The sequence below is a fragment of the Athene cunicularia genome (assembly GCF_003259725.1).
Source record: "Athene cunicularia isolate RWA chromosome 12 unlocalized genomic scaffold, athCun1 chr12_part1, whole genome shotgun sequence".
Lineage (NCBI taxonomy): Eukaryota > Metazoa > Chordata > Aves > Strigiformes > Strigidae > Athene > Athene cunicularia.
The window spans coordinates 15,733,347-15,758,995 of NW_020799116.1; the positions used below are offsets into that span (position 1 = coordinate 15,733,347).

Genomic DNA, 25,649 nt, shown 5'->3' on the forward strand with positions numbered 1-25,649 from the left:
TGGGGGGGGGGGGGGGGGGGGGGGGAGGGAAATGGAAAAAAAAGTACAGATTATAGACAGAAGATGCTCAGGCAACTGCAGAAATGATGGTTTATTTTAAAAAGTCGATACAAGATAGATTAGCTAAAAAGTCTGGCTTGCACATGGCACTGGCTAGGGAGAACCTCCTGAAGGATGGAATAATTTTGCCTGAAGATTTGCATCCTCTTAGGAGGAGTAGGAAGAGCTATCCTAAATAATTAAAATAGATTAATATAATGTATGAAAATTAAATATTGATCACTTCGCACAAAAAGTTACTTTGCATGTTTGCAAACGTTGTAATTTGCATGTTCATAACTATCTATCGCTCATTACTCCATCCAGGTAAGAAAGGCTCAGGATACAAACACATAAGGCAGCAGAATCTGAATACAGGAACTTTTAGAGCATCTCACCCAGAAAGAAGCAGGGCTGAACGTTCTCTTGATGTTAAATTAATTCCAAGTATGAAGGTTTAAACGTAATGATATTCGGTAAGAATCTGCTCATAGACAAAGATTGAGAGCTCTACACCAATGTTTCATTGCTGAGACTGTCTTACTGCAGTCATTGCAACTAACATTCCCAGTGTGACTTAACACGTTCTGGCACTTCCAGTTTATCTTTTAGTATCAACCAATTAACTAAAAGCCAACTGTTCACAAGATTAATACATTTTCCTTTGGAGAGAGAAAGGGGCAGAACCATGTCTAGACAAGAGACAAACACCTACTATCAGAGAAAATTCTCCACATTCCCCACAAAGTTCTAAAAGCCTCAAATTCCTAATAAAAACAAGTAATTAGAGGGAGAAAAAAAACACCACTGACTAGTAAAAAGGTGTTTCATACAAAACATAGTACTTTTTTATTCAGATACCTGTATATAGGTAGATATTGACAACTATCATTGAGTGGATGGGGTAGCCACAGAAAAAGGCAATTTTTATTTTTAGCAGCAAGAACTCTATAAATTTCTTAAGCCACATACTACTAAAGTATTTTATATTAACCCAGTTTCTCTGAAAGTTACACTTACTCTGATTTTCACCTATCCAGACCAAAAATAAGACTAAAAATATTATGATTTTTTGTTTATTTTACCTACTCCTCTTGTGGTCATTTTTCTGAGAATATTTTCATACTGAAAAAACCTTACAAGAGGCCTAATGAGACAGACATGAACAGCTACTAATTCATTATTAAAACGGAGTTCCTCTTACAGAGATATGTGATGTGAAAGTGAGGGTAGGGGGACAAAAAAAGAGAAGTGACTCTGAGCTACCAGAGTATGGACAAATTTAACAAGGATCAGAAAATATCCTACAGCTAGGTCGATTTCAAGAGCTAAGGACTCAGAGTCAAGCACATAAGTGTCCAAAGGTTTCACCTTATATGAAATAAATCAAAACAACCCCAACACATTATAGCTTTCAAATAGTCTAACAATTCCACAAGACAGTCTTTTTCCACAAGGTTTGACTCCAAAATTGCACAGAAATGTGGTAACACCACAGCCTAAGTCTCACTGTCCTGCCATTCCCAGTTTCACAACTGGAAAGCTGAGGGAATGAGAAATGAGTACTCAGGCAACGCTCTGATCTTCAGAAACACATTTGTCTACATGTCTGACACAAAATGGGCAGCATACATCAAAAAGGATGTGATAAGTCATTAATAATCATCCTCTGATTAAGACTTTAATCTTAATTTGATTAAAGTTTTAATCAAAAAAAAAAATTCGCTTCCCTTTGAGCATTTGCTGTACATTCTGATTTAACAGCATTTGGGGCAAAAAGAGGCCTCGGAAACCATCTCAGCAGGCTAGCTGGGAGAGAGACACGGCCACCCATGACATGTCTGCATCTATGCTTGGCAACAATATCAGCCTTGCACCCCGAAAGCTCATTAATTTAAAACCATTTCCTTTTCCAGTATTTTCTAAGGTCAGCCATACACCAAATCTTAGTAAGATGACAATTCCACAAGTCAAGTTCTCTATCATTTTTTATTTTAGTTTGAGTTTAAACTGCATACCAAAGAGAATGAGAACTTTAGGTACTATACCCCACAGAAGTATACTGGTGAGGGGTAGACTAAGGGAGCTCCCTAGCCTCCCTCACATTTTTTATTATTTCTAGCATTTAGGTTTTTCAGTACTATTTACTCCTGAACACGTGACATAGTAGCAGCTCTGTTATGCAGTTCCCTAGACAGTAGACAAGCACTACTAAAATACCACTTGCACAGGATACTTGTACATGGTTTAAGTACCTAATTGCTACAATGTTCAATAGCTTAAAAGACTTCAGGAAAAACAAAACACCACCACCACCACAAAATACCCCAAACCAACTAAGTAAAGCTAAGGTCTCTTGCACAGTGTGCTCCGGGGAAATAGGTTCCCCCAGGCTTTTTCTAATTTTTTCAACTTTTATGATTTAGTATGGTTCATTTTGGTTTTAAGTATCACTGAATAAGTGTTTTATGTATGAGCCACAGCAGCTCAGCAGAGAATACAGAATCCCATAGATTGGAACTCTAGAGGTAACCTAGAAAACAGCAAGGCCACCATGAAGCTAAGCCTCGCTCATCCCCAAACTGGTCGAGTCATCATTCCAGCTAGGGAGTCAGCATGAGCCAAACGTGGCACTGACCACACGGTTCCTCTACCTACTGTTATCTATATACTTTCAACAATGCCGGTGTGGCAAATCACACAGGCTTGAGACCTTTCATCAGAAAGCCTATATAGTTAAAGAGTTCTAAAATTTTTTTCTTGTCTCAAGGCAAGAAAAAAGGTCAGATGACACTATCTCTACAAACCATTGTAAATTGTATCAAACCTCAAAATGCTTCTCTCTTGCTTAGAGAAGTCAGACGTTATGGATTTTGTCTTCATCTCAAAAAATTTCAAATTCTAGTTTTGAAGCCACATTAATGTTGGGTATTTACATTTAAAAAATGGAAGCCTGACTCAACACATTTTAAACTAATAGGGCCATTCAAGAAATTAAGGCTAAATAGCCATTGTTATTAGTTTAGCAGGACTCTTTGAATGAGCTAAAGGGTAGACTAAGTTCTAAATAATGGATTCAATATTTTTCTTTTAAGGGGAAGTCAATATATTTATATCCAGCTGATTAATAACTTTTCAGTCTATTTTAATACCTAAAATGTTTCTTGGTTTTTTGGGTTTTTTTTGTTTTGGTTTTTTTTTTTTTTTTTGTATCATTGCTACTTTTGCTGAAAAACATTACAAAATTTCAGTGTCAGCAAAAAGATTTGTTTCCAGATGTATGGAAAACTATTTTTTAAACAGTTTAACTCAAGAACTGTCTATTTATTTTTTTTACAAGTAAACAACACATATTTGGTAATGGAGTTAACAAGGGTATTGTTTATACACAGAGGAATTTTCCTTTGAAAGGTCAGCAAAGGATCTAGAATGTATCTTAGAGAAAACAAAAATAAATCCTGCTCTGAGAAGGTCAGACAACAAGAGACTTGGCTTGTCTAGTACAGTGTACCATGGTATCCAATTTCACCTATTGCCTTTTTCTTTTTTCCTCTACTTCTGCGTCTCATAATGTACTACCGATAATATTTATGTAGCACAACAGAGCACATCTTTCTTCACAATTTCTCCATACTCCAGAAAGACTAGAGTAAGGGAGATTTTTTCATGCCTGGATGAACACCACCTGCAATACAACATCTTGCTGCAGTACTTGGGTATTTTTATCCCTGCACAGGTAGAGCAACCCTTGAATGTATAATGAATGGGAGAGTGGAAAACCTGTACAGGGTTTTTTTTTTTTCTATAAGCCTTTTTCTTGTTTTTCAATAATGTGGTTATCCAGACTAGAAAAATAAATAAAAAGTTTGCCCTGTAATTCTTATCCAGACTCGGAATCATATCACAGTTCTGTTAGATGATTTTTAAGGTCTGTTTTGATAGAGGAAACAAAGTACAGACAACACAGTAGGCAATGTCCTTTAGTGATAAGTTTAGGTCTCAGACAATAAGGTGTATTAAAATGGCTCTATAACTTTTTATATCTTCTTTTAACTAACCTCATAATGTTTTATACAGTTACAAAATACAAATTAGTACAACATTTTTTGAGACTTAGGGTGGATTTGGTTTGTTGTTTTGGGGGGTTGGGATTGTTTTTAAGTATGGCATAAGGCCATATATATACACAATGTATCTTGTAAAATCTTTCAGCCAGTAGCAATGAGAGAAAGTTTAAGATGTACATGGGACAATAGTTTTAAAAATGGAATTTTAAACATGGAACAAAGAAAAGAGCCATAAAACTACACAAAAGGTATTGTCACCCCTTTTTAGAGGGGTAGTTAGCTCAAGGTTATACGATTTGCTATAGCTGCACAAAGAAACCAATTCAATTACTTGTCTTCTAATGACAGCCATGCTCATTTAAAGAAAAAAAATATTTTTATGGGGCTTTACGACTGCAGATTGTTTAGCACAACCTAGGTTCTTAACTCATCCTGAAAAGGGATATTGTAACGTGACAATCCTATTGTGCTTCTCTTGTGTAAGGGGATTTTAATTGCTTTTAACAGTCATCCTGAATAAATAGTGAAGGTGACCCTTTTTCACTTCAAACTTTTATCTGAACACAAGTCTAATTATTGCAGATGAGATCCAGAAAAAAGAGGTTCTTGCCAGAAGAAAAATATAATTATGAAATTGGAGGAGAAGGGGAAATACTATTTTAGTTTTAGAAACCCATCTTTCCAACATATATCAAATTGTTTTATTTAAATCTCAAAAATCTCACTACTGTACATTCAAATATGTCTATGCTTAACCAAGTGTGTGGCCACACAATATAAACTATATGCATAGTGAATAAGAATAAAACAAATCAAGACCTGTGAAGAACTCTTGACAAAAACAAATTCAATTAAAAGAAGAAATTATATTTTGAACTGCTCTCTGAACTACCTTAAGAAACTCGAAACTAGTGCATTGTAATTGTGGGGTTTGCAACAAGTGGCAATAGGTGACAGAAAAATCCTGAATGAATCATGCTGGAGGACTGCTGTAGTCATGCTGGTAACAGAGCTGTGAATACAATGGCAAGTCAGTAACAAATTTTAGATATCACCTTGCAACTGTTCAGTAGATGCAAAGTACCGTATAGCTATTAAAACATAAAACTGAGCTAGAACTGTCTCAGAGACATTGCTACCAGACAGAACGTATGAAGGACAGAATCATTTGCTCAAGATGACCCACCAGCCATGGTGACACACACACTAACAGGGCTTGCGTCTCCGGAGCCTCATTTCCTTATCATCAAATTAAAGATAAGTTAGTAGTTAGAGAAACAGTGTGAGAAATAATGTCATGAAGATTTTCAGAGTTTTCCTTTAACTAATGTTTCTTCTATTCAAGCTCCTGCCTGCCCATCCTTCTTTTTATCCTGAACAATTCTTCCAGCTTCGAAAAGTTGAGAGTGGTAAATGAAAAATGTATTTTCAGTTTTAACTTTTTCCACAATTTCCTTTCTCTGGAAGTGTCAGTGAGAAACTAGAGATTACAGAATGAATTTAGGGCAACAGTGGGGAAAGATTTTCACTATGAACAAAGAATCATTTACACTTTCCAAACAAGACTGTATTCTACAATCAAGCAAAAGTTCCAGACTATATGTAGTCAAAAGAGAGAGTTATTTAAAAGAGGTAGAATAATACTGGTAGAGACAGAGAGGCCCATATTAATAAGTGATAGGACAATAGGAAACAGCCTCAAAGTGTGCCAGGGAAGGTATAGATTAGATATTAGGAAATACTTCTTCACTGAAAGGGTTGTCAAGCATTGGAACAGGCTGCCCAGTCCGGGGCACTGGTTGAGTCACCATCCCTGGAGGTATTTACAAGAGATGTAGATGCAGCATTTAGGGACATGGTTTAGTGGTGGACTTGGCAGTGTTAGGCTTACAGTTGGATTCTATGATCTTAAAGGTCTTTTCCAAGCTGAACAATTTTATGTACATCAAAGTTAAATATTGTATTTCTTAAGAGATAGGTATTGGGATATTTCAAAGAGCTCAGAAGGTACCGATGGCATTATTACATGTACACATATAATTTTAAGTTAATAGGAATAAATCTCAAAACAGGATTATTCTGAAAAAGTCGGTTATCAGATAATAACGGAAATCTGAGGTGAGGACAGAGGACTAAGGAGGGAAGGAAGTGAAAAACTATCAGAAAGGAGAAGAAAAATCAATGCTGAAGGCAGAAGATATGTTGTATATCAAGACACTCATATTAAAAAGGAAAAAAGCAATTCCTCATACATGACATAATGAAAGAGAAGAGCTAGTGCCACAGGATTGCCAGCTCCTCTGCTCCTCTAGGAGAGGGAATGAACAGAATTAGGAAGTGCGTATGTTGAAATCACTAGGTAAGAACCTTATTTTATTTTTCACCTACAAGAGAAGCTATTCCAGTTACTTTACTTTTTAGGCAATTAAACAAGGAAACAAAAGTCATCTTTCAATTCTAACCTCATACCTACCAAGGAGAAAAAGTAAAAATCAGCAAGGTACATATACTTTTGCAGTTAAAAAAATTACAGCTTGACTTAATGTGAAGCCATCAAGGAGATTTATAATTACTCTTCACATTTAAACCATAACTTTTTTCCAGTCTAAAGAACATTGCACCCTCAAACATTCTACTTTTCCAACAGAATACAGTCTCATTACAGATAACAGTCTCATTCCTGTGTATCACTACTGCGAATATAAACACACACCACACACCCCCCAACTTTCCAGATTGTCGATCCAATCCTTTTGCAATTTATACAATAGTCAGTATTCTAAGTACTGGTTTGAAGGCTTGCAAGGTGGCATACAATCACAGTAAACACAGACCCACTCATGTATCCTAAATATATGTAGAAATTATATTTTCCTTTAATGTACTTTAACTAGCTGCCAGTCCAGTAACAATTCTTTTCCTCAGTTTTTGTTTTACATCATTTCTTATCTGCAGGCATAACTTTAGCCCTAGACAGTCAATGCAGAATCAGATGTTTTTACAATGAGCTACTCACTTTTCATTAAAAGCATGCATAATATTACCAAAAAATTACCTTATTTCAGGCACAAGATTACTACAGACACCACTCATATCAACAAGCAAAGTAAGTCCCACCTGCATTTGCTTCAATTGTTCCTGAACTGATGCGAATTCAAATGTTGTGGTAATCAGTTTACTCTTAAATGAGATTGAAATAATAATGTTAAACCTGCACACACCTTGTTTTCATTCAAGTTCCTAAACCTTTGGAAACAGATGCTATATTATCCAGACTCCAAGACTGTTCTTTTTTGACAGCACTGCTACTATATGGGAAGTTACAGAAAATTGACCCGTTCAGTCAGTAGATCATTCGTCAATACACACTAGTAAGTTATATTTGATGTCATTTTATTAAAAAAAAACCAAACACAAACAACCCAACCAAACAAACCCACTGCAAAACCAACCACAAACCCAAGAACACTCCACCAAAAAAACACCCCACAGAAAAATCAAATTTTGCACACAAGTTGTCATAAAAAACTTATTTTTCAAATTGCAGGCAGTAAGCATAATTTGACATAGCTTTATAAACACGGAATCAGACATATAGCAGAGTTGAATTGTATACGGTCCATCAACAGGTCAGGGGCAAAACCAGGGCTACAAGGTTTTTGGAGGCTTCTAAAATAGAAGGAGCATTATTTAATTCAATGTGATGATTGCACCAACTAGCCAACAAACATACGGACATTTCAGCCAGTAATTAAGATGTGAAAAAGGATCATCCCTGCAGAATGACAGAGTTGTCCTATAACAGAAAACTCTGCTTTAAGTGAGTGAAGTTCAAGCAATGCAGGGCACAGCGCAGCCTGCCTGGATTCACTCTCCTTGTCACACCAGAAAGCGATAGCTTTTTACTATACTCTTGAGAGGAAAGTAGCTGATTGGCATAGAGAATTTGTGCGAAGAATGGAAATTTTGTATTTTTCAAAACTATTTAAGTTGGGCATTTTACTGAAGATTCTTGAGAAGAGCTGAGTTAGCAGCTGGTTTTGTCTGACAAATTATGTTCAGAATAATTAGAGTTTTCAGTTATACGACTCCTGCATATTTATAAACCAAGATAAATAAACAGCATGCAATCAGATAAATATGGCCATACATGAATAACTCTATACACTAACATCTGAATTAGTCCAACACATAAGTATAGATCCCAATCCCACATATAATGCAGCTTTCTACCATCCTTTTTCAGACAGAATTCCCCAGACAACTTGTAAAGCTGAGGAAGTTCTACTGAACAAACACATATTTACATTAATAACGTGCTTAAGGTGGACTGGATAGGATTAGTGCCAAGTTATCAATGTAGTTGAACTCTATTCCTAATACACTGGGACTGTACAGAATTTCAGCAGAGCAAACAGTTAAAGCATTCAAGTTTTAAGCATCTCAAAAGCCAAATACAAAAGTCAGAATTATATCATTACTAACATTCGGTTTAACTTCAGAGGCCTTTCCTGAATTGAAATTTACATTTCTTAGCATATAATTTTAGTTCTTGGCAAAAGTTTTGAAATCACGTGGTACTCACGGATTTCAAAAATAGCAGACTTGACCTTCTGACTGTGGCTTATATGTTTTTAATATGAAAATTACTAATTTAATAGATCTGTCAAAATGATCACCAGAACACAGGTATTGACTGAATTTCATATAAATGTGTTCTCCAATTATTTTAAACTACAGGGGGAAAAAAATAACCCTTTCTATAGTAATTCTTCTTCTTTGCTCCCAGTGCATTCCATTCCTCTTCACCTTACTACCTTTACTTGTCTCTATTCTCACCTTTAGCTGTTTTTAGCCAGACTGCAAGTAGCTTCCTCTAACAGACTCCTCCCTGCAATTTGTATTGTCAGAAAAATGCTGTAAACTTGCTATGACAGAATATTTCCATTTAATTTTGAATGGAATCCTGTTTACCATCTCCCCCCACCCCATTTCCTGAACAATGTCATCCAAGGTACAACTAAGTATATAGGTTGCTACAGGAGAAATAATAACATTCTCTTTCCAATAATGTTCACATGGAAGGTGTACCAGTAGATCCTAATGTATTTATTCTTCCTTTTAAAGGTTCAAACATCGTAAAAGATAATTTTAAGAACACTTGTATTTACATAAGATTCCCCTATTCTTATGTATTAAAAAGTGTTATTAAGCCATTACTCTTATTTTCGCATGTTTTTCTCCAGCTGACCAGATCCTCACTGCAGCATTACTATTACATCTGCTCAAGGCACTGAAAAAATACATTAATGGTAAAAATTTCCAGTGGAAAAAAGGAATGGCTAAGTGGGAGCGCAGAGAAGGACAGAGTGAGACAGTACACATGGAAAATAAATTTATGTGCTAATTGAAATACAGACAGAAATAATCAGATACCCATAAAAGGATAAAGAAAATTGTTTGATTCCGAATTTAACTGCATTTGACATTTGTGAATTTGACTTTGTAATGAGTCTTATTGGTTGGATTTCACTTGTAAGAAAATCAGAAAAGGTCAGAAAAAGTCTAGCCAAAAAAAATAGTGCAGAAGGGTAGTTATGTGGATATGGATAATAAGAAAGTACCAGGGTGGAGGGAAAAAAAATAAAAAAGTGTGTAAGGGAAAGAAGAAAATGCTTGCAAAATCGAAAATTACTTTCTAATATCAGCATAGCATATCACTTCATATTCAAAGCATAGGAAGAATTAATTCTCTGACAAGAAAGGGTTCCATTTCGCTTGCCAACACAATGTTATATGGAGATTTATTGCCAGCTACAGATACCAAATATCAACAGCAGAAAAATAAGCGGGTTTCTATCAATTTTGTAGTTATTCAGGACTGTTACAGGAAACCATTTATCTTTTCAGTAGAGAAAGAAGTTTTATTTTAAAAGTGGGTTAAAAGTAATAGTTTGTAGCGCTCGGAGCTGATCCATTCCATGTACCTTGCTTTACTTCCATATCCATATGCTAACGCTGTTCTTCACCACCTGATCCTCTCCATATGCTAAATACCCTACAAAAAGTGTTGCTCCTGATCCAAATAATTTCAAAGTCTAGAAATTTAAGGAAAGAGGCAGCATTGCTAAGCCTATTTTACATGGAAAAGTTAAGCAAAGATGTGTCTGTTTGGGGGGAGAAAACCCTGCTTGTGGTTTTAACTTTCCATTCAAGGCTTTTGGTGTGCTGGATGAAATCCTACCACCACTGCGTGCACCAAATTTGTACATGTGACATTACAGGTTAAGTGCTTCACTGAATTTTGGCCACCAAGATTACATGACCAAAGGAGGCCATCAAGAAAGTCATTACAGATCCAAGCATAAGAAGCCACGTATATTTGAATCTCAGTCTGCTGCCTTGGTTTTAATAGGAAAATTAAAATCAGATTTAGCCAAGAGAAATCTTCCAGTTTTCTTTCATATTCCTCCCCCTCCTCTTCCCCCCCAGTGTTTTTCATGGAAAGTTCCAGTGGGATATCAGAACTCATCTCTTACTGCAAAATTGCATTGCAGTTTGTAATGACAGGTGGAAGTGTGAAGTGAGTACTCAAGATTTTTTTGTATCATGCCATCTATAATAACGTATTTCTTGTTGTACTTTGTTGAAGAAATGGCAGAAGATATTGTAAAAGGCACAATGTGCGTAGGGGGTAATAAATCTGTTGGATGCAGATAGTCAATGGGCTGCAAGTCATAACATAAAGCTTTACTCTTAGCCTCCTACCAGTTTTCATTATCAGTGAAAATTTCTATTAATGTAATATGATAGCATCATGTACAAACAGCTCAGCAGTCATACATTTTGCACAGCTGTCATAAAATGATAGTCATTTAGCTTCAAGGTAAAGCTGAACTTTGAATATTCCTGCTTTTCATCTTTGAAGCTTTGTCACTTTAGAAGATAATTATCTAATTTTGTGGCCAATGGTATGTTCCCAACACATCAAATTTTAATACCGATAGTATGTAGATCCTTTTTTTGTGTCTTGAAAATTAGTGACCTAGCTTGACACAGTATTTTGGGAGTATATTGAATAGCCAAACGTTAAAATACGACCTAGAGGAACAATAGGAACACTATATGCTGTGGCCATAACCAAAGTTTTCATAACACCTTCCAAATAGCATTTACACAGTGCTTTTATCTAACAGGCTAGAAATATCTTGACTGCATAATTTTTACTCCTGCTTTTTAGGAAAGCAAGTCAAATTTTTGTTTGTATATGAAAGCACAAAGAAGCTCCTTGCCAGCTACTGTAGAATAATTTAAAGTAAAAACAGATTATAAGACATAAATCCTTCTACCAGCTGACAAATTATTTCTGTACAACAGTAAGTTTGTGAAAGTAAAAGAAAATGGCTACTGAAGCAACTGGGAGCTAAAGGATTTGGTTTAGAAAGGTTAGGAGGAAATTCTTGTGTTACCATGACAAATTAAAAAAAAACAAACACCTTCTCCCATTTGTGCAGTCTACTTCGTGAAAATTACTCTTGAGACTTCATAATTATGAGAACAGTTACATACTCCTATTGTGAGAACAGGAGTGTCTGTGGAAAAAATCCCACCTGAATATTTAACAGCAGACAGTTCAGTTTAGAGCCTGTAATGTTAGTGCGAACTGTTAAAAAAAAAAAAAAAAGGTCAGAAGAGAAGGTGTGGAGACTTGAAGCAACTAAAAGACGGTACAGTATCATCTGTGACTGAGGCCTGCCATGACCAAGCGTCATGTCCCCATTACCTATGAGGAGGTTACAGAGAAGGTGAACCAAGGCTATTCATGGAGGTACGTGGTAGGAGAAGCCACAGACTGCAGTCATAAATTGAAATGGGAAGTTCCAGCTTAAGTAACTTTTCATCCAGAGTTGAGTCAAGCGCTACAACAAGAGGTTATGGCATCTCTGTCCTTGGAGGTTCTGAAAATCAGACTCAACAAAGCCCTAAGAAATCTACACTGATTTCAGCATTGACCTCGCTTTGAGGAGGAAATTGAGTTAAAAGATCTTCTAAATCTTCTTCTAGAATGAATTATTCTATAATTCTAGAAATTATTAAAACCAGAATTCCATAGAGTGAGAGAGGAAGACAATTGTACAAAGGGGGGAGAGGAGGATTTTTCTCCAGAACCAGTTTTTCCAAGTCATTAGTGCCAACCACAAAACTTTCCAGTTATGAGAACAATTAGAATTTTTAAATTCAGTACCACTATATTCAGAAGAACATTAATCAGCAGAGATCTACTCAACTTACACATTATAGAGGAACAGCATTAACATATATAATCTGCCAACTGCACAAAATTCAGAGAAGCTTGCAACTCCACATTTTGAGTGCAAAGGACAGCATTTCATGAGGCTATGAGAAGCTCAAAAGTAATTTCCACACTTCCCTAAAAACTAGGTCAGAGAAACTACTGAAAGTAGATTCCTTATTGAAGAACTTTGTCACGCTTACAAGCAAGCTAACTAATAAACAATCAACAGGATCCACACATTAAGCCCTGACACACTGAATGAATTATACACACACACTTCTTATGCTATACGCCAAATCTTACGAATTAGATTAGATCACCATATGAACGTCTCGCTAACGGACCTCTCCGCATCTTTTACTTCCTTAACTTGATTGCTCCAAGATCTCATAATCTAGTTTGAAGGATAAATAGTAATAGTGATCTTTTTAAGTGTCTCTCAGTTGCAAACTGATTTATACAAACCATTTGGCATCAGTCTCAGAAGAAAACACTTCTCTTTAGAACATCTGCCCACTTAAAAACAGAAAGATTCAAAGATAAATAAGGTGGTTCAGAAAGAGTAGTACAGGGAGAGACAAACACAACAGTAAAACATGTTAAATTAAGGAAGGGAAAAGCAAAATATGAGACTAGGAACAAGTGCTCTGACAAAATGTCTTTTAATATATTAGAAATTGGTTTGGTCACCTTAATGAAATGTATGGGTTTAACTTGGAATCCTGACAGACATAACAAATGGCTAGCAACAATCACCTGTCAAACACTTTTATGATTGAGTCATTGCCAGAACCTGTATGCTTTGATGACTCTCTCAAACCAACCAAACAGGCTCTACCCAAAAAAGCGTAAATTCAGCATACATAGTGCTTAGGAAGAACTCAAAGAGTAACAACAGTTAACAACTAACTTCAGTAAATACAAACAATTGCTGATAGCAAAGCACTAGAACATGTGGCAGGTACATAAAGAATAAAACAGTAGTTGACATTTAATCAACCATTTCTTTCTGTCTCATTGGAACATCACACTGTCTTACAAGCCCTGCTGAAGCTCCATTAATTAGTAGCTACACTTAACGTAAGAGCATGTTGGAACATCTTGAAGAGCTAACCCTGCTGAATTCTTACCATGGGGTTGTTGGACTTCAAGTCAAATAGATGAAGACATTCCTCACAAGTTTAATGTTATATTTATCCTTTTATAGTAAAAAGCCATATATTTTAATATGATCATTTGATTGTACGCTTATGAAGGGGAGGGGAAAAAAAAGCTCAAGTGTTCAGCCAACCTGGCCAACCCATGCAGCAATGACTGGTTTATAACATGTTTCGGCTCTGAAAGTTGAAGGACTCCCCAGTTGTGTCTTAAGGACATAGAGGCACAAAGCTTAACAGTAGATAGATACAGACATCAAAGAAGAAATGCAATTACTTTCATTACTTATAGTCCCAAACAAAAAATATGTAGCTCATCTTCCTAACATAAGACAGTTCAAGATCTACATGATGGCAGGTAAGCTGCTCTGAAAAGCCACCCTGTAAGAGTTCCATATTTTTATTTTTTTTTTAACTGAGAGAAAACACTGGAAAAGTGTTTGACAGTAGGTAAAACTACTTCTTGTGTTTGAAGACCACTTCTTGATCGTCTACCATGGGTATAGAGAACACATTTTTATTCTTCTTCCTGTTTTTCTGCATGTGAAGAATGTTGCCATGTTTCCTTTCAAGTTTGTACTAGTTTTGCTCAGACACAGCTTGGCCCATGGCAATAAATCACTGCCTAATGAAACAGACCTAGTTGTTCTTCCTCTCTTCCCTCTCCCCTGCCCCATTTACATTTCTACATGCTTTCTTCCTCAGTACAAAAAGAAATAACACTGTTTGCTTATCCCCTCTAGTTTTCTAGCTTATTTGAAGGTTATTGTCTCTTTCACACAGTGTACCTGGCTGCATCAGACATGGAAAGGTTTCTGGAATTCAGAACTGGTTGTTCCTATCTGTCTATACAACATAAGTATCTTACCTTCAAGAATTTCTACAGTTCAGAACATTTCTAGTCTCATAAATATGGATTTGACATATGCTTTATCATACATGAGGTTCCCAGTCAATTCTGAGCTCTCTGTAGAGGAGATAGCCACATCAGCCATTTTACCAACAAATATGGCAGAAATGGGGAACAGTTAAAATGTATCAGATCAGATGTATCTTTGAGAGTAAAACATTCCTCAGCCTCTCAGTATATGCAATAGCCACAGATACCAGAAGCAGCAAGAATACCTAGAGTCTGTGACTGTGAGGATTAGGGAAAATCTCCCTCCTTTACTGGATGCAGCGGGAAACATAGTAACAAAGGATGAGGAAAAGGCTGAGGTGCTCAACCCCTATTCTGCCTCAGTCCTTAGCAGTGGAACTGGCTTTTCTCTGGACACCCAGCCTCAGGAGCTGGGAGATGGGGAGGGGAAGCAGACTGAGGTCAGCACAATTAAAGAGGAGGTGGTCAGAGACCTGCTGCACTGCTTGGATGCACACAAGTCTGTGGGACCCGATGGGTTACACCCAAGGGTGCTGAGGGAGTTGGCAATGTGCTCGCCAATCTGCTGTCCGTGACTTACCTACCTGAAACTGTGGCTGACTGGGGAGGTCCCATTGGACTGGAGGGTAGCAAATGTAACACCGATCTACAAGAGAGGCAGAAAGGAGGATCCAGGAAACTAAAGACACATCAGTCTGACCTCAGTACCAGGGAAGGTCATGGGTCAGATCATCTTGAGTCCCATTACAAGTTATATAATGGACAACCAGGGGATCAGGCCTAGCCAGCATGGGTTTATGAAAGACAGGTCCTGCCTGACAAACCTGATCTCCTTCTGTGACAAGATGACCCAACTATTGGATGATGGAAAGGCAGTGGATATTGTCTACCTGGATTTTAAAAAAAATCATTTGGCACAGAATTCTCAAAGAAAAACTGGCTGCTCATGGCCTGGATGAGCATACGGTCTGCTGAACAAGCACTGCCTGGATGGACGGTGCCAGAGAGTGGTGCTCAGTGCAAGTAAATCCAGATGGCAGCCAGTCACAAGTGGTGTTCCTCAGGACTTGGTGTTGGGACCATTTCTGTTCAACATGTTTATTAATGATCTTGATAAGGACATAGAGTGTAACATCAGTAAGCTTGCAGATGACACCAAGTTAAGCGGGAATGTCAATCTGCATGAAGATAGGGAGGCTCTACAGAGAGACTTGGATAGATTGGATCGGTGGGCCAGCATTAACAGGATGAGCTTCAACAAGGACAAATGCCAGTTCCTGCCCTTGGGCCACAACAACCCCCTGCATGGCTACAGGCTTGGGGAGGTGTGGCTGGAGCTGTCTGGGAGAGAAGGATCTGGGGGTTCTCATTGACAAGCAGCTGAACACAAGCTGGCAGTGTGCCCAGGCGCCAAGAAAGCCACCGGCATCCTGGCTTCTATTAGAAATAGTGTGACCAGGAGAAGTAGGGAGGTGATAGTCCCCCTGTACTCAGCACTGGTGAGGCCACACCTTGAGTACTGTGCCCAGTTTTGGGCACCTCAATACGAGAGAGATCTCAAGGTGCTGGGGCGAGTGCAGAGGAGGGCAACGAAGCTGCTGAAGGGCCTAGAGAATAAATCCTGTGAGGGTGATTGAAGGAGCTGGGCCTGTTCAGTTTGAGGAAGAGAAGGCTGGGGGGAGACCTCATCACTCTACAACTACCTGAAAGGATATTGTAGAGAGGTTGGTGCTGGTCTCTTCTCACAGGGGATTAGTGACAGAACAAGAGGGAATGGCTTTAAACTCCAACAGGGGAGGTTCAGACTGCACAGTAGGAATAAAAAATTTTTCACAGAAAGAGTGGTCAGACAGTGGAATAGGCTCCCCAGGGAGGGGGTGGAGTCACCATCCCTGGATGTGTTTAAGGATGTGTTTAGATGAGATGTTGGGGGTAGGTTGTAGGGGAGAACTTTGTAGAGTCAGGCTGATGGTTGGACTCCATGATCGCAAGGGTCTTTTCCAACCTGAATGATTCTGTGATTCTGTAAATCTTCTGTCTTGACACATTCACAGTGGGATATGATAGAGTTGACAGGGAAAACAGTCAATAGAAGAATAATCCTTGTTTGTAGTAAGTGCAAAAGGAATTGGTGTGAAAAGCAACATGAGAAAACTAATTTATGCTTTTAGCAAACAGGAAACCTCAAGTATAACAACAGGAAGCTAGTGCAAGAGTTCAGTCACATTACAAATGTCTACTTACATAAAGTAGTCTAGGAGCAGAAGCAACAGTTCTGCCCGTCTCTGCCTCCAGAACTCTTGCTAAAGTAATCTGCTTTCTCATAGGGTTTTCAAAGAGTGTCACAGAAAAAAAAAAAAAAAAAAAAGCATTTTTCCTGGCTTAGGGATCTTCCAGAAAATAAACTTGAACCTCATGCACATTAAATGAAAATCATCATCCTATACAAAGCATCCAGCAAAGCATACTAAGTATTTCTGTTTTCCACTACAGCAATCATCTCTGCCTCCTCAACTGCCATCTCCCTCCTGAAAATTGCCTGACACTGGGTGTTGCTCAGGCAATTCCTATTTTGAAGATACATTTGAAAACACTCACACTCCCCTAATAGGCTTGTCCAAGATTTGAATCCAGATCATTTCAGTTACAGACCTAACACTAACTTCACTACAAATTCAGATCCATTTCTCCCTTCAAAGAGCACCATTAATGAAATGACCTTATTTTACCTTTGTCTAGCTAAAAAAATTATTTTCTTCTAGACTTGACTTCTATCTACTGTCAACTCAAGTACAGCTCATTAAAATAATCTGAGATGCTCTGTCTACTGCTAAGGCCCTGCTAAAGACTGTGTGAAGCCAACTCTCTTAGGCAGGAGGGATTTATGACAGCTTAATTCCTGTGCTCTGTATTCTATTGTCTACTATTTTATTCCTAGATTGAATTCGATATGCTGCTTGTAACATGCTATGTGAACAACTGAGTCTCTCTTGACCAGTTGCAGTCTCCTCACGTCTTATATCATTGTCCTCAGGAAGAGTGTACTAGTTATCAACTATAAGATGGATAACTCCTGCTGTAAAGTCCTAAGAGATCTGAGGGCAGAAAATTTTCAGAAAGTACCTGTCCATGGAATTCATCCCCCCTGGAAAGGCTTCCAAGACCCTTCCCAACTGTGATTAAAAAATGTAGTTTTGCACAGACTTCCTTTTTAAATACAAATCTTGCAATGATTTCATATTTCACCTTAAGAAATTACTTAAGCTTTACAAATAAATTGGGAAGATGCTAAACAGAATCACAAATACATCCAAGCCATTTTGAAAAAATATAATACACAGAAAAAGCAAACTGGAAAACTTCACAAAAACAACATATTAATCAAAGTATTTCATGAAGACCTTTCAGTGAAGCTTCTACAGCAACCTAAAATACAGTCTATCCTATCAATATATAATTTGTGTTGTACAATGTGTAACCACTTATTATCAGCAACAAAAAATTGTACTCTTCAGGACAGTAATGACGTTTGAAAGTGTAGAGTATTGATTAGCAGTTGCTTAAAAGTGAATCACCACTACAATGCGGCATCTATTCATGGCTTACATACCTTCACTGTCAAGATAATTTGCATGGAGACTGGCTCTTTTAACCTTGAAATGTAAGCATTTTCCAATACAGGATGTGAAAACAAACAACCATAAATGCATTAAGCAAGGGAATTAGCATTCATTTCCTTTCAAGATTTGATGTTTTCCAGTTGGATTGTCCACTCAATTTCCATATTAAGAGACATTATCGAAAGTGTAATGCATGTATGATAAACTTACTGAAGCCATCTCATATTTCCATTACATACTAACAATAGAATATATTTACTTTCAATAATACAAGTAAGAGGATCATGCTGTGCTTGCAAAACCCAGAAAAACACAGAAAAATAGAGAGTGCTGATGACAGAAGAGCTTGAATTCACCATGGCTTAAAAGAGGGCTTTTCTTTTAGTTAAAGAGAAACATAAAACATAATGATTGATATTCAAGCTGATTTAGACTACATTTTAAAACCATGGTACCAACACAAAGAAATTATTACTTGTGCCATAACATTTAAACAGGAGATGATAGTAAGACCGCAGATCATTCAAGATGCAGTTCTGTCACTGAAGGCAAAGAAAATTTTCCAATATCTCCAGAAAAAGCAGAACTTCTTATAAGGAAGGATGGACATATTTTGACCTGTTATTGAGAAAGACAGACCACACTACCTAAGGTTTGATAGCACTGTGATATTTTCCTCTGTGGATCATCAATATACTACCTGAAAATTAGTATTGGACCCAGCAGGTTTTCCCACCTAATATATTAGTAGCATATGAATGCGTTTGATTTTTTTTTTTCTTCCTTGAAGAAAAATTAAAATATCTAATCCAAAAGAATTTACACCTTTATTTAATGTTGTTACCCACAGACATACTTCAAACAACACACTAAAATGCTCCATAACTAGGTTTGGCACAGAGAATAACCTTGTGATTCACATAGCCCAAAGATCTGTAAGAATTAAAAGGGATGGAGGCTCAAGCCCTGCAAGTTCCAAAACATCATTTGCATTAATCATTAGAAATAAAGTGATTTAAGATTCTCTGATGCATATTTCTTTTAATTTCTAATATTTTATTTTAATTCAGTGCTAGGAGACACATTTTACATAATCCAGACTTCAGGAGTTTGAATTATAATGAGTTAACTCTGAATAGAACTATACCATTTACCTGGCTGGTGGGTTTTTTGAGTTTGGGTTTTGGGGTTTTTTTGTTGGTTGAGGGGGATGGGGGTTGTTGCTGTAGCTTTGGGTTTTTTGCACAGGGGGTGGTGGTGCCTGGGTGGTTTTTTTAGCCATAGTCATATGTCCAGGTTTTTTTTTTTCCTATAAAAAAGGAGAAAATGATTAAAAGTTTTAAAACTGCTCAGCTGACAAAAGTTTAAACTGATATACAAGAAGCCAATCCGTGTCTATTTTTTAAACTACACGTCTCAATTCTACTGACCCTTCCTTCCTTCAAAGCAGTAGTTGCAGTGTCTCAAGCAAAGCAAAAACAGCCTACAAAGACCAACATAATGCTGAATAAAATAAAAGCAATTAATGTCAAGATGATTGGACTAAACTTCGCTAAGAATTTAAGTCACTATAATGTGATTTAAAACTAAAGATAGATGTACTGCATGAATCAGATATACCAGCTGAATGCTAATTGATCTAAATCACCCTGTTATGTTAGTTTTGCACTGGCATTTCCATAGTTGTAAGAAGCTAACAAGATACAGGACCAAATCTAGTCGGGTAAGACAAAACGCAATGCCGAACCTTTAAAAATAGGAATGCTATACTGATTGAAAACCCTGCTTTGAGAAAACACAATGATTTGAAAGCTCCTAACACAATGAAGAATTTGTTGAAAGGAGTAGGCAGATGCAGGCTACAGACTGCTCGAGACCAAGGCAGTCAGTGCTTACATAACAGTGAAGACTCCCTTAGGCGACTTACATAAGAATAATCTGAGATAGCCTTAAACAAGCTTGTCTCAGCTAGAAACCTTTATGGCAGAATTAATAAATAAAAGTTTCTTTCCAGTTAGAAACTATTCCTACATTTGTAATAAAATAATATTGATTATTCAGGATGAAATCAAGAATTATCACAGCTCAGGATATTAAAAAAAAAAAAAGAAAAAAGAAAAAAAGTAGTCTCTGAAAAAGAAATCTGAGAAAGCATAGACCACACTGTATTTTTAGAGAAACAGGCACTTCACTGATATCAGAAAAGCTTTACTGTATAACAACAATTATTTTTAACGTTAACAGAAGGTACATTACCTGCATTTTTTCATTCCATTTTATTACTACTGTTATTTTGCAACACCGTGGAACTGAAAACCATTATTATCATGGACACTAATGTGAACAGTAGCATTCTCAAAAGTCTGTTCCTTCAAATTCTAATCGTGGCAGCTGAAGTGAGCATCTTCCTGGTACCTCACCCTTGCTTTGCATCCTGTACTTAAAGCCTGGCTTTGACAGGGGGCTACACTTTTGCATTTAATACAGTACTCACTAAACCTAAGCAGAGTGTTTATAAAAGGAATTTAAAGAGGTATCAAGAATCAAATAAGGCAGGTATCTTTTGAAAGCCTAAGGAAAAAAAAAAAATATAAGCACCTAAGAGACAATTAAAATTTGAATCAATTCTTAGGCCCCAGCAGTATCTGCTAAGTAGATAAAGAGTATGCATGTCTCTACAGCACCAAGGAGCTTCTTGTATGCTGCCAAATCTATATGACAACCTGTAAAACCTCCATAATTAAATAACTTGGGGATAATATTGTCCTATTTCCTTCTGTATGGTTTTCTGAACATTGAATGGTCTTCCTTGAAAGCAAGTAGTAGAACATTCAAAAGCTACACTTTTGAATGCTAATTTTGCTTAAAAGCTCAAAATAATTTCAGAAATTATTTACTGATCTACTACTTTGAGCTATTTACAGTGTCTGTATTTCATCTAAAGTCAATTTCAGGAAAGATCGTGTACACATATACTCTTAGGAGGCATAACAACATACTCAGATAAGATTATCATAATGCAATCAAATAATAAAACATTCAGTTGAGATAAGGTAAGCAGTGGGATTTTTTAAAAAATAAGTAATTTCAAAAAGCAACAAAAATATTCTTACGCATGTTTTTGAAACTCAAGAGGACATCAATACTGGTTACTCATTTGATGTTCACAGTACAGCAAGACTTAAGAATTGTAGTAACTAAATCAATATTCATAGCTATAGCCTGGAAAAAATTTTCTTTACTGAGTATATCACACAACTTCATTTGCTCAATGAAATTTTAGTATGGGTCAAATGACTCTTAATGTGTAAAGCATTTGGGTCATACAGACTGTCAATCATGCCTTGATTTCAAACGCATTCTTTTGAAAGTAGTGCTCACTATATTTGCTAACAGAATGAATCAAGTAACCTTTACATTAATTTTTCATTTAGCAAGCCTTTATTAAACTAAATGGCACTATAGAGCAGTTGATAACTGAGAAATCTATACTGCCCAGATAATTATACACACATTTTAGATCTTCATTTGTTTAATGATGCTTAATTCATAATCACAAAATGTGGATTCCTCCAGTAATATTAGAAGTCACACTGCTTCTAAAAGTGGAATCTTGACTTTAAGAACACATTGACTCTGACCACCCAGAGCTCACAGTAAATACCAAATGGATTCTTGATGCCTGGCTAGTGAGGAGGGGGCGGGAGGGAGAAAAGAGGCATTTGCATTTAGAGCCCTACTGCGCTATCACTTGCTTAATTGTTATGACAACTTCTGTCACTGACTTTGCATGTTGAAAATACTTGCAAATGTTGAAGTTTGGTATGTTTTTATTCACACAAGCTTACAGAAGAGATATACTTTATAACAATACAAAAAGATACACGTTAATGTCATCTGTCATCCAGGCTCTTTTGCCACAATCAACAGCAAAAAAATAGCAAGCTTAAAAGAACAGAGACACTTGGAATTCTAAATAAAAATAAAAAGCAGAGGTTTCCTAAAACTAATGTAACCAGACATGTAAAAAAAAAAGAATGTGACAGAGAAATAAAAATGCTCTAAATATTTGTCAAACCTGGGTTTTGTCTTTCCTCTTTCATTTAATAATGAAATATCATAACAAAAGCAAGAAAACCCGAAATAGCTTAGAATGAATATACACTGTCCACTTTCAAAAACAGGAGCACAGATTTGTTAGTGAAATAGAAAGAATGCTGATGAAAAGGTAAAATGAACAGCTTCAAATTACCTACAATTATAACAACCAATAGGAAGAAATCTTGCTACTTCAGAGGAAAAAATACATTACAGAAAGGATGACAGCAGTATCTACTATGAAGAAGAGAACGATTAAGGATCTCATACGGGTTCTCTGTGGATTTTATCATGTGTAGCATGATTGCAAAACACAGTATATTCCATATTTTTCTAGGAAGTGTTGGACTACCTGTATGTGGTAGATTTAATTTTTAAAGCCATTTTAGTGCCAAAATGGCTGCGCATGGAACAGCTCCAAAGTTAAATAAAGGTACATGTTTGTTATGGCCCAATAAAAAAACCTAAAGCCTTTTAATAATACTTGGTAAGGTACTAACCAAAACTGAAATGTCCAGCTGCTTTATAAATTTAAGGAGTTCATAGAAAGATGTGATGATATAAGACTACACAGACTTTAAAGAACGTGATCCAGAAGTATAATAAATACTGAATGTCCAGATTTCAAGATTAAAATAAAAGTTTGCCCAATATAATGAAGTGAAGCCATTTAATGGCCTTGGAAATTAGTAAGAAACCTTAAATATTTTTGTTCTTAACAGCTCTGTATTTTAGCATAGTAAAGTTCAGGTTTTGCAGTCCTGGGTACACAACACCGAAAAGAGATGCTCTTAAGGAACTTATATGTCTTTAGTAATCATCAAGTCAGTTGCTTTCATTTTACATGGATAGCATAAGCTTTATATTTCGACTGCTACATGTACTGTCTGTTACATAATTTCACACATACACAAGCCTTTCAAAATAAATGCTACAAACTCAAGGAATAATTTCTTTCATAATCAGACTAAAAAAAAATAATTAACGTGTTACTCAGAACTAAAAATCACATCTAAAGAAACCAACAGAAATTAACATATGGGTTGAATGTCTCTGTAGTCAGTGAATGTCTGTTTTTCCATTTCCATATTGCATTTTGAGGATCATATATTAAATGCCGCAAAAATCACAGTCTTAAAAATCTTTCATATATTCCTCTTAGTCTCTCATAATTTTTTCAGCAACTGCTGTAAAAATAGTCTACAACACAGAATTTTACTATAGGTGGCATATTTAAATTAGACACAGTCCTTGATATATACCTAATACTCAAATCCGCTTTCTCATTACCCTCTGCCCCAATTATGTAGACTTATACCAATTTCTCAAGTTTTTGCAATACTTCACCAGCTTATTACCCAGCTGTGAAGCTGAGCAAGAAGATAACCACATTCATTCCTCTTATCTGTAATGATGTAATACATCCCAGCACTGGGTTGAGATGATTGGGAGAATAATGGGATTGTAAAAACTGCAGAGATGACAAACAACAGTGCAGCCGCCTTCTCCTGATACAGTGAATTGCATATATACAGCACAGGGTGAAAAATAATACAATATGCACTAATTCTGCTCCTTGAATGAAGTTAACGTTTTACATAAGAAGCAGCTGTTTCTACGCAGAAACATCATCATCACAATGCAGCAACCAGATTAAATACCCGCAATCTAGGCTGAAGCCTAGACTTCAAGAAATAAAAGTGTTGGAGTTTACTTTCTAATAATGACTAAAAAAAAAAAATCATCGAAACAGAAAACAGTTTAATGAAGGACTCACCAGATAGTGCAGTGCAATGCAAAGAGTCATCAGGGACCAGTATGCAATACAAAAATAGATCTTGGACCAAAGCACGTACAGCACTGCCTTTCTATTAATTTAAACAATTAAATCTTCCTCCATTTTCTCTGTTAAAGCCTTCTTTAATAAAACAACAAAAGAGATCCTTACCTTCTGCAGGAGCTGGGAACCTGAGTACTTGGCTGCAATAGATTTGATCTCTCCACCAAATGCTGAGGCCCAGAGCTTTACACTGTGAAGAAAAAAAAAAAAAATGAGAGACAGGAAGAAATGTAATACACATGTCATAGCAAGCAACACAGACTGTAACAGCTTCAGCTGCACTCAGAGGGATCCTAGCAATTTTGCATTAAAGAGCTCACTAAGGAGCCTAAGCACAGCAAAAGATTAGCAAAGCTGTTCAAGTATAAGCACAAACTAGACACTGTGCTAAGGTAAGGCCTCTGATATGAAACTACCCAACGTGCACTCTTTAAATGTAAAGAATCAACTTGTGCAGAAACATGCTTTGGCACAATATAACATGTATACATTGAAAGAATAGAAGCAAATAAAATAGCAAAACAGTTCTGAATGATTAATTCTCACATCAGAAGGAGTTAACAGCCTAAACCTGTGTAAACACAAACACTTTAGTTAAGACTCTGCGGCCACATACTCCACCAACACATGCTCCTACGATAAAATCAAAGTAGTGCTCAGCGCGTCGGAGACTACCACTTTAAACACAGCTGACAGAGGAGCAAAGCTTCCTTGAACAGTCAAATATCTGCAATACAAAAAGATGAGAACTTGAGCAGTCAAGTTCTCATCCTTGAACGTGGTCCTGAGAGCAATAGCATGAAAGCACTTACACAGACAAGGGGATCTGCTGCTCCGATCCAACCACATCCACTAAGGTTGTGTTAAAAGCTGTCCAGAAGATAAAGAAAAAACCCCCAAAAGCCCGAAGAAGATTCAGATTCTCTGGCATTGTGCCTCTCTGTGCCTGGAAATATCTGGGGAAATTCAAGTAAAGCTGAATTCAACAGCAGTGGGCTTTTGCTTCTAAAGCCTCTTTCCCCACCCTTACCCCTTCCACTAGAACAACACTAGACGAAATCACAGCTCCATCCTCATCCCTCCAAAGAATGACCCTCCCTGTGTAATGGAAGGAGAGGACCAGAAGCGAAGCTCTAATGACTTGAAAACTATTGTGTCCCTGGTAACAGCAAAGCGTTTTCCAGCACTACTGCAGCCACTTGCATGTAGTTCTTTACAACTCCGCAGTCAGCAGTGTGCTGGAGTTACTTCAGTGACCTACTGCTGCTCCAAAGTGCCCTTAGCAGCGAGAAAGCAGACTATTGATTCCAACTGGGGAGGCTGTCTTCTTGCAATTACTGCTCACTTTGCAAATGGAAAGCTGCCTAGAGTTCTCCTTTCCCTCGCCGATAACCTCCAGCCTTCATCCCAGTCGGAGCCAGCCAGCGCACTGGTTCAGCGAGCGGGAGCAGCAGCCTTTTAACGGGATAGCGCGGAGCCAGAGAGGCAGGCACAGGAGGAGCTGGACCAGAGGGGGGGTGCCTCTGTATGGCAAAAGCAGAGAAAGTCTGGAGGAGCCGAAAGTGTAGTTGAGCCCTTCCAGGAAGGCGAGGAGAGCGCGCTGCACGTTGCCGGGGGCTGAGCTAGGGAGGGCTCGGCGGGGCGTCAGGGGC

The 25,649-nt window shown here is 37.2% G+C and overlaps 1 protein-coding gene across 1 annotated transcript in view; it reads right to left on the reverse strand.

Annotated features, from left to right (window-relative positions):
* Nucleotides 1-25,595, reverse strand: part of CACNA2D3 (calcium voltage-gated channel auxiliary subunit alpha2delta 3) — a 466,439-nt gene extending 440,844 nt beyond the window's left edge. The window contains exons 1-2 of the mRNA XM_026857568.1: nt 24,810-25,595; nt 24,106-24,187 (exon numbers count right to left, since the gene is read on the reverse strand). Coding sequence (XP_026713369.1) covers nt 24,106-24,187; nt 24,810-24,928 — 201 coding nt within the window. The 5' untranslated portion in view covers nt 24,929-25,595. The remainder of the gene's footprint in view (nt 1-24,105; nt 24,188-24,809) is intronic.
* Between the last annotated feature and the right edge of the window lie 54 nt (nt 25,596-25,649).